Raw genomic sequence first — 13823 nt, 5'->3', positions numbered from 1 at the left:
ACAACTGCCTCTTGGTCCAGGTACAGATTCCTCATGAGCACAATTAAGTGTTCCAGAATACTCATACTTCGCAATGTTGTCCATAGCTTGTCATGATCAACACAATTGAAAGCCTTTGTGTAGTCAATAAAGCACAGGTAAACATCTTTCTGATGTTTTCAGTCTCTGCTTTCAGCAAGATCCATCGGACATCAGCAATGATATCCTTCATTCCACAGTCTCTTCTGAATCTGGCTTGAACCTCTGAAAGTTCTCTGTCAATGTATGCTTGTAGCCATTTCTGTATTACTTTTAGTAAAACTTTAATCGTATGGGATATCAGAGATATTGTCTGATGATTTCCGCATTCTGTTAGGTCACCTGTCTTTGGGATGGGCACAAATACGGATCTCTTCCAATCAGTCGGCCAGATAGTTGTCTTCCAAATTTCTTGGCATAGACGAGTGAGTGCATCCTGTGCCTCCTTATTTTCTTGAAAGATTTCAATTTTTATTCCATCAATAATTAATGGTGCCTTGTTCTTGGCCAATTCCTTCAATGCACCTTGGACTTTTTCCTTCAGTATCATTGGCTCTTGATCATATGCTACCTCTTGAAATGGTGTATTCCTTCCCTCTTCTTTTGATGCTTTCTGCCTCAGTCAATAATTTGCCCAGAGAATCCTTCAATAACGAAAGTCAAGGCTTGAATTTTTTCTTCAGTTTCTCAGCTTGAGAAATGCTGAACATGTTCTTCCTTTTTGGTTTTCTGATTCCAGATCTTTGCACATTTTGTTGTAATATTTGCCTTTAACTTCTCGAGCTGATCTTTGAAATTTTCTGTTCAGCTCTTGTACCTCCTCATTTCTTCCATTTGCTTTAGCATCTCTACGCTGGAGAGCTGGTCCCTCCTGACAATATATCCAAAGTATGAGAGATGAAGTCTGGCCATCCTGGTCCCCGGCAAGCACTCTGGCTGCACTTCTTCCAACACAGATCTGTTTGTTCTTTTGGCAGCCCATGGCACTTTCAATATTCTCCTCCAATACCATAAATCAAAAGCATCAATTCTTCTACAGTCTTCCTTATTCACTGTCCAGCTTTCGTATACACATGAAGTTATTGAAAATATCATGGCTTGTATCAGGCGCACCTTAGTCCTCAAGCTGACATCTTTGCTCTTCAACACTTTCAAAAGGTCTTGTGCAGCAGATTTGCCTAATGCAATACATTGTTTAACATATTGCATTAGGTCCCTGTTATTACTGTTAAGTGTCGTTGACTCAGTTCCAACACATAGCGACCCTATATAGGGTTTCCAAGGAGCAGCTGGTGAGCTTGAACCACTGACCTTGCAGTTCAAAAGACCTTGCAATCTGGCACATTAACACACAGCGCCACACCAGGACTCCATTAGGCCCCTAGGTGGGGCAAATGTTTTGTGCTCAGCCACTAACCTAAAGCAGGTTGAATCCACTTAGCAGTGCTGCAGAAGACAGACCTGGTGATCCATTCCATAAAGAGAACCAGACAAAGCGGCTCTACTCTGTAACGCATGAAAGGGAAAAAACAACCCAGCATCACTCATCAACCATACCGCACACCAGACGGCCCGTCTAGAGACTTTTATTCAGGGTGAGGAAGAGGAAGGTGACCTCTGCCTAAGAGAGAAGGCAGGAGGCAGAAGAAGAGAGAGAGAGGAAGTCAATGGAAAGGGAGTGGTCTTATATAGGTTCAACAGGAAGGGAGTGGTCATTGCTGGGGTGATTTAGCTCTGGCCTATCAAGAGCCATGGTGTTGGAGGAGAATACTGAAAGTGCCATGGACTGCCAAAAGAACCAATAGATCTGTTTTGGAAGAAGTGCAGCCAGAGTGCTCCTTGGAGGCCAGAATGGCTAAGCTTCGTCTCTCCTACTTTGGACATATTGTCCGGAGGAAACAATCGTTGGAGAAGGATGTCATGCTGGGTAGGGTGGAGGGTCAGAGAAGAAGAGGAAGACCCCCAACAAGATGGATCAGCCAGGTGGCATCATTGATGGACTCAGGTGTGGCGGTGGTAGTGAGGTTGTCCCAGGATCGAACATTGTTTCGTTCTGCTGTGCATGGGGTCGCTATGAGTCGGTTCTGACTCGATGGCACCTGACAACAACAACAACAACATCAAGAGCCATGTTGCCTTTTAAACTACATGCCTTGTAGCTTAGGGCGGGGAAACAGAAACCTAAGATTGCAAAATGGAGTTGTAGTGAGGGGAGAGGGAAGAACCCGGAAGGTACAGCCTAAAATGGCGGGCCTGATTGTGACTGACTGATTATTGTAACAACACATGCAGTCACCATGTTAGAATCCACTTGACAGCAATGGGTTTGGGGTTTTTTTTGTCTTGGTTTGAATCACCTCCCAATCTCTTCTAATGAGCCCTCACAATACCCTTATGAGGTTGACTTTCCCCCAAATTTGCAGATACTGAAACCAGCTGTAAAGAAATGAAATGACTTGCTCCAGGTCACACAGCTGGGTACGCAGCAGAACCAGGGTTCCAGCCAGCCTGTCTGACTAAAGTCCCTAGTAAGATTCTGGGTGGAGTAAAGGGATTAGTGAGGGGTCAAGGAGGAGGTGCAGGTAGCTTTCTGCCATCACTGGGGCCAAGTCCTGGGGTCAAAGAGAGTCTGGAGCCCAAGGAAGATAATGGTTTGCCCAAAAGAGAAAGAGGGAAGGTGAGAAGATTAAAGTTTAGGACTCCTGGCTCAGGTCCTGAATTCTCCCTACTCCGTACGGAGCCTCAATTCTTTATCCACAACACTGATGTTCCAACACAAGGGTTGGCAAACATCTTCTGTAAAAGGCCAGATGGTAAATATTTTAGGATCTGAGGGCCATATGGTCTCTGTGGCAAGTACCCAACTGTGCCATTAGAGTAAGAAAGCAATCACAGACAACATATAAACAAGTGGGTGTGGCTGGGTGCCAATAAAACTTTATTCATAAGATCAGTTGATAGCCTGGATTTGGCATGCAGGCTGCAGTTTGCTGAGTCCAATTCTAACAGAGTGAGACATGGGTGTTTCAGTGGTACTAAGGAGCTCTGGTAGCGTAGTGGTTACGAATCGGGCTGCGAACCTTAAGGTCAGCTGTTCGAAACTACCAGCCGCTCCGCGGGAGAAAGATGAGGCTTTCTACTCCCGTAAGGATTTACACCCTCGGAAACCCTGTACAGGGTCGCTATGGGTCGGAACCGACTCGACGGCACTTAACAACAACAATGGTAGCATAGTGGTTAAGAATTGGGCTGTTCACCTCAAAGTCAGCAGTTCGAAACCACCAGCCATGGGAGAAAGATGAGGCTTTCTGCTTCTGTAAAGATTTATAGCCTCAGAAACCCTATACAGGGTTGCCATGAGTCAGAACCAACTCTATGTACATAACCAGCAACAACCATTCTTACCTTCCATGTAGGAGCCCTGGGTTCAGGTCCTGGCTGTGGACCTCCTGCACAGCTGCTGCCAGTCTGTCGGTGGAACCAGCATGTTGCTGTGACGCTCAACAGGTTTCAGTGAAGCGTCCAAGACTATGTCAGATTCAGAAGGAAGACCTGGCAATTTTACTGCCTCATTCTGAAAACAAGGCAGGAAAAATCCTATCTATGGGTTACAACAGCTTAATCTGCAATGGATCATGGGGATGGCGTGGGACCCTGTGCTGTGTTCTGTTACGCGAGGGGTCGTCATGAGTCAGGGGTGACTTGAGCAAGGATCATGCTGGAAACTTCAGGCAACAAGGCCCAGAAACAGATTTTAAATGCAGAGGAGAAAACTTTCCTGATACTTCTGAAATGACACCTAATTAGCTAAAATCTTGTAATTCTCTCAAGTCCTTCCTTTCTTGATTAGACCTGCAGTATGCTGTTGGGCTACTAGCAAGAGTGCAGTCAGAGACTGGAGTTCAGATCTTGGCCCTACCAGTCACCAGCTACATTGTTGTTAAGTGCTGTTGAGTCAGTTAGACTCACAGCAACCCTGTATAGAGTTTCCTAGGAGCAGCTGGTGGGTTTGAACTGCCAACTTTGTGGTTTACAATCCAGTGTGCACCACACCAGGAGTCCTATGTAATCCTGGGTAAATTGCTTTATCTCTCTGTGTCTCCTTGTCTTCATCTGTAATCTAGGAATGACAGTACATGGAGGCAGACTTTCAATGGGCTCTGTTTTGACAACTCTGTCATACATGTTCCATCATAAGTGAAATACCTCTTTATTCCCCCCCCCCAGTTCTTATTATCATTGTATTTTATTATCAGTATCTTTATAAACCTGATAATTGAACATCTGCAAGTAAATGAGAACACTAGCATCAGGAAATTATGCACTGCAACATTGTGTTGTTGTTATTGTGGTTGTTGTTGTTAGGTGCTGTCGAGTTGGTTCTGATTCATAGCAACCTTATGCACAACAGAACAAAATGCCATCTGCTCCTGCACCTGCCTCACAATTGTTGTTACGTTTGAACCCATTGTTGCTCCCAATGTGTCAAGCCATCTTCTCAGAGTCTTCCTCTTTTTCTCCGACCCTCCACTTTACCAAGCATTATGCCCTTCTACAGAGACTGATCCCTCCTGATAATATGTCCAAAGTATGAGAGACAAAATCTCCCCATCATTGCTTCTAAGGAGCATTTGGGTTGCACTTCTTCCAACACAGATTTGTTTGTGGTACTACGTTCAGTGTTTTTTACCAACACCATAATTCAAAAGCATTGATTCTTCTACGATCTTCCTTATTCATTGTCCAACTTTCACATGCATATGAGACGATTGAAAATACCACGGTTTGGAACAGGCACATCTTCTTTCTCAAGCTGACATCTCTGTTTTTTGAGTGCTTTAAATAGGTCTTCTGTAGCAGATCTGCCTAATACAATACCTCGCTTTCTTTCTTTCTTTTTTTTAACTTTTTATTGTGAGTTGAGTGAAGGTTTACAAAGTAGATCATCAGTTTTACATTCAACAAAGTGTGTACTTCATTTTGTTACAATGATTGCAGTCCCCATCGTGCAACGTCAGTTAATAGTATTTACCTCTATCCACTTTGTTTAACAGTATTTTCCTCTATTTATCATTTTTTCCATCCCCACCTGCCCTGTAACTATCATAGAATGTTTCATTTAGCAAGAAAATATTTTTAACTTTTTACAACAATGGTCTCATGCAATATTTGTCCTTTTGTGATTGACTGCTTTCACTCGGCATAATGTCCTCCATGTTGAGAGGTGTTTTACAGATTCTTCATTATTCTTCAACTTTGCATAATATTCCATTTATATATGTACCAAAGTTTGTTTGACCATTCTTCTGTTAATGGGCATTTAGGTGGTCTCCAGCTTTTTGCTTTTGTGAATGTTGTTGTTGTTGTTATGTGCCGTGGAATCGGTTCGGACTCATAGTGTCCCTGTACAGGGTTTCTGAGGCTGTAAATCTTTACGGGAGCAGAAAGCCTCATCTTTCTCCCACAGAACGGCTGGTAGTTTCGAACTGCTGACTTTGCGGTTCACATCCTGATTCATAACCACTACGCTACCACAGTGCTGCAATAAACATGTGCATGCATCAGTCTATTTGTATCACAGTTCTTAGTTCATTTGATGTCTTGCCTGCTGTTTCCATGAGCATTAACTATGAATCCAAGTGAATTGAACTCTTTGAAAACGTCAATCTTTTCTCCATTTATTATGATGTTATTTACTGGTCCAGTGGTGAGGACTTTTGTCTTCTTTACATTGAGGTGTAATCCATCATGAACACTTTTTGATTTTTATTAGTAACTATTTCAACTTCTCTTCACTTTCAGCAAGAAAGGTTGTGTCATCTGCTTATCCCAGGTTGTTAATGAGTCTTCCTCCAATCCTGATGCTATATCCCTCTTCATATAATCCAGCTTCTCAGATTATTTGCTCAGCATACACATGGAATAAGTATGGTGAAAGGATACAACCCTGGCGAACAGTTTTCCTGATTTTAAACCATTCAGTGTCCTCTTGTTTTGTTCAAACAACTGCCTCTTGGTCTATGTATAAGTTCCTTATGAACACAATGAGGTGTTCTAGAATATTTTTCTTACAATGATATCCATAGTTTGGTATGATCCACATAGTCTAATACCTTTGCATAGTCAAAAAACACAAGAAGAATATGGCACCAGGATTGGAGGAAGACTCATTAACAACCTGAGATATGCAGATGATACAACCTTGCTTTCTGAAAGCCAAGAGGACTTAAAATACTTACTGAGGAAGATCAAGACCACAGCCTTTAGCATGGGTTGCACCTCAATGCAAAGAAAACAAATATCCTTATAACTGGACCAATAAATAACATAGTGATAAATGGAGAAAAGATTTAAGTTGCCCAACACTTCATTTTGCTTGAATCTACCATCAACACTCATGGAAGCAGCAGTCAAGAAATCCGATGACATATTGCATTAAGCAAATCTGCTGTACAAGACCTCTTTAAAGTGCTGAAGAGCAAATGTCAGTTAAGGTGTGCCTGACCCAATAGCCTCATCTGCATGTGAAAGTTGGACAGTGAATAAGAAAGATCGTAGATTTTTTCTGGATGCATTGGTGTTATGGTGTTAGAGAAGAATATTAAAAGTGCCATGGACTGCTAAAAGAACAAACAACTGTGTTGGAGTAAGTATAGCCAGAATGTTCCTTAGAAAGCAGAATGGCAAGAGTTCGTCTCTCATACTTTGGATACAGGAGGAACCGGTCCCTGAAGAAGATAACATTGTTGGTAAAGTGGAGGGTCAGCAAAAACAGAGGAAGACCTTCAATGAGATGGATTGGCACAGTGGCCGCAGCAGTGGGCTCAAGTGTAACAACAGTTGTGTGGATTATGCAGAACTGGAAAGTGTTTAGTTCTGTTGTGCATAGGGTTGCTATGAATCGGAACTGGCTCAACAGCACCTAACATTAAACATCGTTCTGGTATTCTCTGCTTTCAGCCAAGATTAATATGATATCAGCAATGATATCCCTTTCTCTATGTCTTCTGAATCCTACTTGAATTTCTAGCATCTCGCTGCCAGTGTAGTGCTGCAATCGTTTTTAAAATTGTTTTCAGCAAAGATTTACTGGCATGTGATATTGTTCAATGGTTTCCGCATTCCACTGTTTTCCCTGTGTTTGCAATGGGCACAAATACAGATCTCTTCCACTTAGCTGGCCAGGTCTCCCAAATTTCTTGGCATAGATGAGTGAGCACCTCCAGCTGCATCAGTTTGTCAAAACATTTCAATTGGCAGTCCATCAATTCCTGGAGACTTATTTTTCACCAACGCCTTCAAGGCTGCTTAGACTTCGTCCTTCAGTACCATTGGCTCTTGATCACATGGTACCTCTTGAAATGATTGAACATAGACGATTCTTTTTGGTTCAGTGATTGTGTGTATTCCTTCAAACGTCTTTTGATGTTTCAAGCATCATTAAATATTTTGGCCATAGAATCTTTCAATATTGAAAGTGGAAGCTTGAATTTTTTCTTCAGTTCTTTGTTTAAATTATGCTGAGCATGTTCTTCCCTTTTGGTTTTCTAACTCCAGGTCTTTGCACATTTCATTATAATACTTTACTTTGTCTTCTCGAGCTGCCCTTGGAAATTTTCTGTTCAGCTCTTTTATTTCCTCACTTCTTCCAGTCACGTAACTTTTCTAAGCTCAAGTTTCAGAGTCTCCTCTGACATCCACTTTTGTCTCTTTCCTTTTTTTAAAAAAAAATGGCCTTTTGCTTTCTTACTGTATGATTTTGTTTATATCATCCCACAGTTCTTCTGATCTTCAGTCATTAGTGTCAAATGCATCAAATCTGTTATACAGGTGGGATCTGTTCAAGGTCAAATTTTGGCTCTCATGGACTTGTTTTAATTTATGTAAGCTTCAGCCTGAACTTGCATATGAACAATTGATGGTCTGTTCATCAGTTGGCCCCTGGCCTTGGTTTGCCTGATGATATTAAGCTGCTCCACCGTGAAAAGCCACAGATGTAGTCAGTTTGATTCCTGTGTATTCCTTCTGGTGAGGTCCATATATATAGTTGTTGTTTATGTTGTTGGAAAAAGTTATTTGCAATTAAGAAGTCACTGGTCATGCAAAATTCGATCATGGGATCTCCAGCATCGTTTCTATGACCAAGGCCATATTTTCCAACTACTGATCCTTCCTCTTTGTTTCCAACTTTCACATTCCAACCATCAATAATTATCAATGTAGCTTAAGTGCATGTTTGATCAATTTCAGACTGAAGAAGTTGGTACAATTCTTCAGTTTCACCATCACTGCCTTTAATGGTTGGTGTGTAAATTTGAATGATAATGGTATTAACTGGTATTCCTGGTAGGTGTCTGGGTATTATCCTATCACAGACAGCGTTGTATTTCAGTACACATCTGATGTGTACACATCTTTTTGATGATGAATGTGATACCATTCCTCTTCAATTTGTCATTCCTAGCATAGCAAACCATGTGATTGTAAAATTCAAAATGACCAATACCAAGTCAGTTCAGCTCATTAATGTCTAGGATATCAATCTCTATACATTCCTGATCTTTGAACATCTGCAAGTGAACATTTGAAAATGATAATATCAGCAAATTACACATTACAACATTGTATGTAGCTTAATAATTTTATTAGTGAAAAGATGTACTTAAAAAGCAACAACAACAACAAAAAGGGTCACAAGTGAAGTTTGTCATAACTCAACTTTATCAGAAATCAGGGACTTCCTGTATCTACCTTTCAGATACGCTGTGAGAATTAAATTTACAAAAATCTTAGCACAATGAAGGCACAGACTTATCAGCTATCTGTTGCCATGAGTCTATTCAAACTCATGGTAATCCCATGTGTATCAGAGTAGAACTCTGTTCCGTGGGGTTTTTAATGGTTGATTTTTCAGCAGTAGATAACCAATCCTTTCTTACACAGTACCTCTAGGTGGGTCTGAATTGCCAACCTTTTTGGTTAGTCCAGCACTTAACTGCACCATCCAGAGACTCTCGGCACATAGTAGTTACTCTAAGTCTCAGCCTTTATGGTCATTGTCACCAGTGTATGTGTGTGTGTGTGTGTTGGTGGCAGTGGCTGATTGGCCTCCCTGACTAACTGTATGGGCTCCTACTCAGCTCTGCAGGCATCCGGGAGGCTGAACGCTTCAGAACACCCCCTGGGAGGGCCTCCAGCGTCACTCGGGCAGGGAAGGAGGAGAACTGCAGTGCCATCAAGTACAAGGCTGGCCGGGTAAGTCCCCCGATTGCTCACCTGTTAGTCCTGCGAACCTGGGCCCAGGCTGCCCTCTCCCAGATGCACCTCTGGACTTCTATGCTGACCCACAGAGGTTTAAGGATGGGCCAGGTCACAGGTGCAGCTAGGAGAGATGGCCTTCAAAGTACCTGCCTAGTGCTTAAGACCCAGTACAAAGCTTCCCACAAGGCTTAGAGTAGTATATCTCAAAATTCAGGTCTCACAGGCCTGCATCCGAATCTCCTGGGGACAGGGGTAGCTTAAGATACAGATTCTGGGCCCCCTTACACCTCTTTAAGCAGGTCTCTGGGGCAAGGTGGAAGCCTGAACCCACTTGCCAGAGGGTGCCAGTGCACCCCAAACTCTGAAAACACCAACTTCGGATTTAAACTTCAGCAACCTGACCAACAGCAAGAAAGGGGCCTCTGCTGCTTCTAACAGAACAGTCTAGAAGTTTGGAAGCAGGTGCCATTTGGATCTGGCCACCACAGCTTCCTCGGTGGAAGTGGGGAGGCAGAGACAGCAGAACTGGGGGACCCAGAAGTTTTTCTGTGCGTTCGGCGAAAGATGCCTGGGTTCCGACTGTGTCCAGAATGAGGCTGTGGACACAGATAAGACTCGGTCCTCCCTCATGAGGCATTCTCAGTTGCGGAAACATCACCCCCAAAGGGGCAAAAGCTTTTCTGCAGGAGTGAAAAGTCGTACTCTTTTTATATATAAAGCCGGTGTGGTACTGCGGGATAATGCACCGGACTGCAAGGCCTGCTTAAATATCAAGGTTGGCGGTTCAAATTCACCAGCCGCTCCTCAGAAACCCTCAACAGGGTCGCTATGGGTCAGAACCAACTCGACGGCACTTAACAACAACAAAAACATACACATAGTGAATAAACAGATACACAATGTACCTGTGGTGTTAAATCTTCCTGATGAGATGTGATTCAGGGGAAAATGTTTAGGAAAATGCCTTTCCGTCAAGTTGATTGTGACTTCATAGCAACCCTATGAGAGTCAGAGTAGAATTGTGCTCCCTAGGTTTTCATTGGCTAAACTATGGAAGCAGATTGCCAAGTCTTTCTTCCAAGGCACCTCTGGGTACATTCACATTGCCAACCTGAGTTAGCAGCTGAGCACGCAACCATTTGCACCACCCAGGTACCCTCCCTTCGCATGCACGCAAGCGCACACAAGCACGCATATGCAAATTAAGTTCCTTAAGGAGCAATAAAAAAGATTGAGAAAAGCTGGTCTGGTAAAAAAAGCAGCCAAATGAACAAATCATTTCAAAGCACTATCATGGCTATGGTGTCCTGGTGTGGTTCTGGAGGATTAGCACTGGATTGCTAACTCAAAGGTCGGCTGTTCAAACCCACCAGCCACTCCTCGGAAACCGATATGGAGTTGCTGTGAGCTGGAACTGATTTGATGGCATTTAACAACAACATCACAGCTATACATTCAAAATGAAAGGTATTTGTTAAGGATATACTGTGTCCAATAATAATTTCTGCTATCCATCCTGGAGTTCTGGTAGCGTAGTGGTTACGAATCGGGCTGCGAACCTTAAGGTCAGCGGTTCGAAACTACCAGCTGCTCCGCGGGAGAAAGATGAGGCTTTCTACTCCCGTAAAGATTTACACCCTCGGAAACCCTGTACAGGGTCGCTATGGGTCGGAACCGACTCGATGGCACATAACAACAACAACAATCCTGGCGTGGCACTGTAGGATAAGTACTGGACTGCAAGGTCAGTTTGAGCCACAAGGGCAGAGGTTCAAGCCCACAAGCCACTCCTCAGAAACCCCATAAAGGGTTACTGTGAGTCAGAACCGACTCAATGGCACTTAACAACAATCCATCAAGTATCTCTTCTGTGTCAGTCCCAAATTTTGTGCTTAACAGATCGGATTTTTACTCCAAGAGCTAGGAATTACTATTCCATTTTGTAGCTGAGAATACTGAAGCTCAGAGAGACGAGGTAGGTGGCTTGTCCCAGATCACACAAGTAGGAAGTGGCAGAACAGGGCTCCGGAACCAGGTTTTCACGTCTGCCACACCAGCATCCTGAGAATTTATAGATCTTTTTGACTTGGGAAGCCAGCCAGATCTCATGGCCAGAATCTGGTATCCTCACATCTCCTTTATACCTGTTCTCAGCATTTCCCGCAGAGGAAGAAGGGAGGAGCTTTCATGGATAATAAGGCTGACTTGAACCCCAAGATCAGCAGTTCAAACTTACTATCCACTCCTCGGAAACCCGATTCAGTGACACTTAACAACAACATTTGTTCTTACAGTCCCTGGGTGGCATAAAGCGTTAAACACTTGGCTACTAGGTCGGTGGTTTGAATTGACTCAAAGACACCTTGGAAGAAAGGCCTGGCTATCTACTTCTGTTGAAGTGAGTGGGGTTGCCAGGAATTGGAATCGACTCCACAGCAATTGGCAAATATCTCTCCTCACCCTTGATACCTGCTATCTCTCAGTTGGGAACACAATGCTCCCTTCTAATGTTAACTCACAAAATCTTCTCCTCCCCCAGAAGCAGTGGAGTCTTATCACTAATAGATACACAGAGACATGCAGTGAGTTACCTAAGACCCCATTTCCCAGATCTGAAAGCATCCCACTGTTTCTCTTCTTCCAGTCCTTTGATTTTATTCCTCTCTTCTCAGCTGCCCCTGGGGAAGATTGGAAGGGGATTCAGCAGCAAAGACCCCGATTTTCATGATGACTATGGGTCCCTTCAAAATGAAGACTGTGGGGATGATGACCTCCAGGGCAGGCCTGAGCACTGCTGCTTGGAAGGCTACACCAGCCTGGAAGTCACCAATGTGTGAGGACCACTGATTCCACCAGACCCAACATTGGGAGACCCGAGGAGAGAGGAGGTCACGCAGCCTCAGAGGCCATGTCTAGTGTATATAGTAACCTCAGGCAGCAAGTCCCTTCCTCCAAGCTGAGGATGCTCCTCAACTCAGGCAAAATCCCACCAAGAAGAGAAGACAATGCCAGCCTGCCTGTCTTGGGTGAGCCATGAACTTTCCTGTTCAATGGGTGGAAACAGGACCTGTGAGAGTTCCCAACCTTTGCTTTTTCCCGTATGTGCAGACTCACCCTCAGAGCGACCATCAACCACTGGGCAACTGATGTGGTCCCCTGACTCTTACACTTTGCTGCCAAAATGGAAAGAGGCCCCCAGCTCTTCAAAACTCCCAGCTAGGATGGAGCAGGGGGTTCTCCAAGCAGACACACCAAAGCTCAGTGTTAATAGTGCTACGAGCAAGCCAGGCAGAGGCTGATCAGGTGGCAGGAAGTGTTGGTCTTTCTGAGATGTCAAGTTGAGGGAGGTCTCAACTCTAGCATCTCTGGCCCTCATGATGGAGAACTTGGTTTCCAATTTGCATCGTTGAATCTTTCTTGGGAGGATGCAGTATGATCACCTAGGAGGGCATGTTGAAGAGCTGTTTGACTCTCTACGCTTCAGAAGTAGCTTCATTGTGTGGGACCAGGTAGGTGACTGCTCCTTATAGGAACAGGACTTTTAACCAACATTGCCAGTCATCAGGATGAAGGACAGTGTGATGACCTTCAAGGACTGGAGATGACTCAGTTTGGTTCAAATCAACTGCACCAAGTGTTGGCAATGGGTTAGGGATTTGGTGCCGACAAATGTGTGCTGTTGAGAAACAGACAAACCCATGTCGTAATGTCTCTATTGCCTGAAACATAGGTTATGCTCATCAATACCCTCACTGTGGCACAAATTCCACAGAGCAGTCATTAAGGTGGAGAGAACCCCAAGTTCTTTTCTTAACTCCATCACTGTTTTCTGTGTGGCTTCTTCCCAGTGGCTTCACCTCTCTGTGCCTCGATGTCTTTCCTCTACACTGCTTCTGATCCCCTCTGTCCCTCCCTCCCAAGGATGTTGGGAGGATTAACACTTGCTAATATCTATGACACACTTTGTAATCTCTCAGGACACAAGTGGGAAGTTAAGGGAATGAGAATTGTCTCATTTCCCATCTCCAAACACAGATGCTGAACTAGTTCTCTCCAGCTCTGTTCTGGTTGGAGCAACATACAAAAGGAGGGCAATGAATGTTTACTGTTCAGTCTCTCTAAGAATCCCCAACTGCTCTCAACAATGACAAAGGGACTCCTGTGTGCACAAGCCTGGAAAGCCAATTGACTCAGGATTTCGAGCTTGACTTCTTTGACCAGATGACTTTGCTGAGTGTCGATCAGGGGAGGACACAAGGTGTGGGATTCTACTTGCACGGCAGTTATCAAAGCAAACCATATCTTGAGCCAAGATGCTCTGCTTACACAAGAAGCCATTGTACCAGTAATCAATGAGAGTTTGAATTTCCACGCCTCCAAAGCTGCCGAAACACCTGTTCTTTCAATCCAACCAATAGTTTTCCTTCATGGGAAATGCATAAACCACATTCTTATGACCAACTGGAGAATTGGTCCTCTCCCTAATATCGAAGTAGCATAGTGGTTACGCGTTAGGCTGCCAACCTCAAGGTCAGCAGTTCGAA

The 13823-nt window shown here is 43.8% G+C and overlaps 1 protein-coding gene across 1 annotated transcript in view; it reads left to right on the top strand.

Moving 5' to 3' along the window:
- KAZN (kazrin, periplakin interacting protein) overlaps positions 1–12232 on the top strand; it is a 656366-nt gene extending 644134 nt beyond the window's left edge. The window contains exons 14-15 of the mRNA XM_006866367.1: positions 9159–9273; positions 11952–12232. Of these exons, the coding sequence (XP_006866429.1) occupies positions 9159–9273; positions 11952–12116 (280 nt within the window). The 3' untranslated portion in view covers positions 12117–12232. The remainder of the gene's footprint in view (positions 1–9158; positions 9274–11951) is intronic.
- The last annotated feature ends 1591 nt before the right edge of the window (positions 12233–13823 follow it).

Source organism: Chrysochloris asiatica, unplaced genomic scaffold (genome assembly GCF_000296735.1).
Source record: "Chrysochloris asiatica unplaced genomic scaffold, ChrAsi1.0 scaffold00090, whole genome shotgun sequence".
NCBI classification, from domain to species: domain Eukaryota; kingdom Metazoa; phylum Chordata; class Mammalia; order Afrosoricida; family Chrysochloridae; genus Chrysochloris; species Chrysochloris asiatica.
The sequence above is the reverse complement of the archived record's forward strand: the minus strand, read 5'-3'. Positions and strand labels throughout refer to the sequence as shown.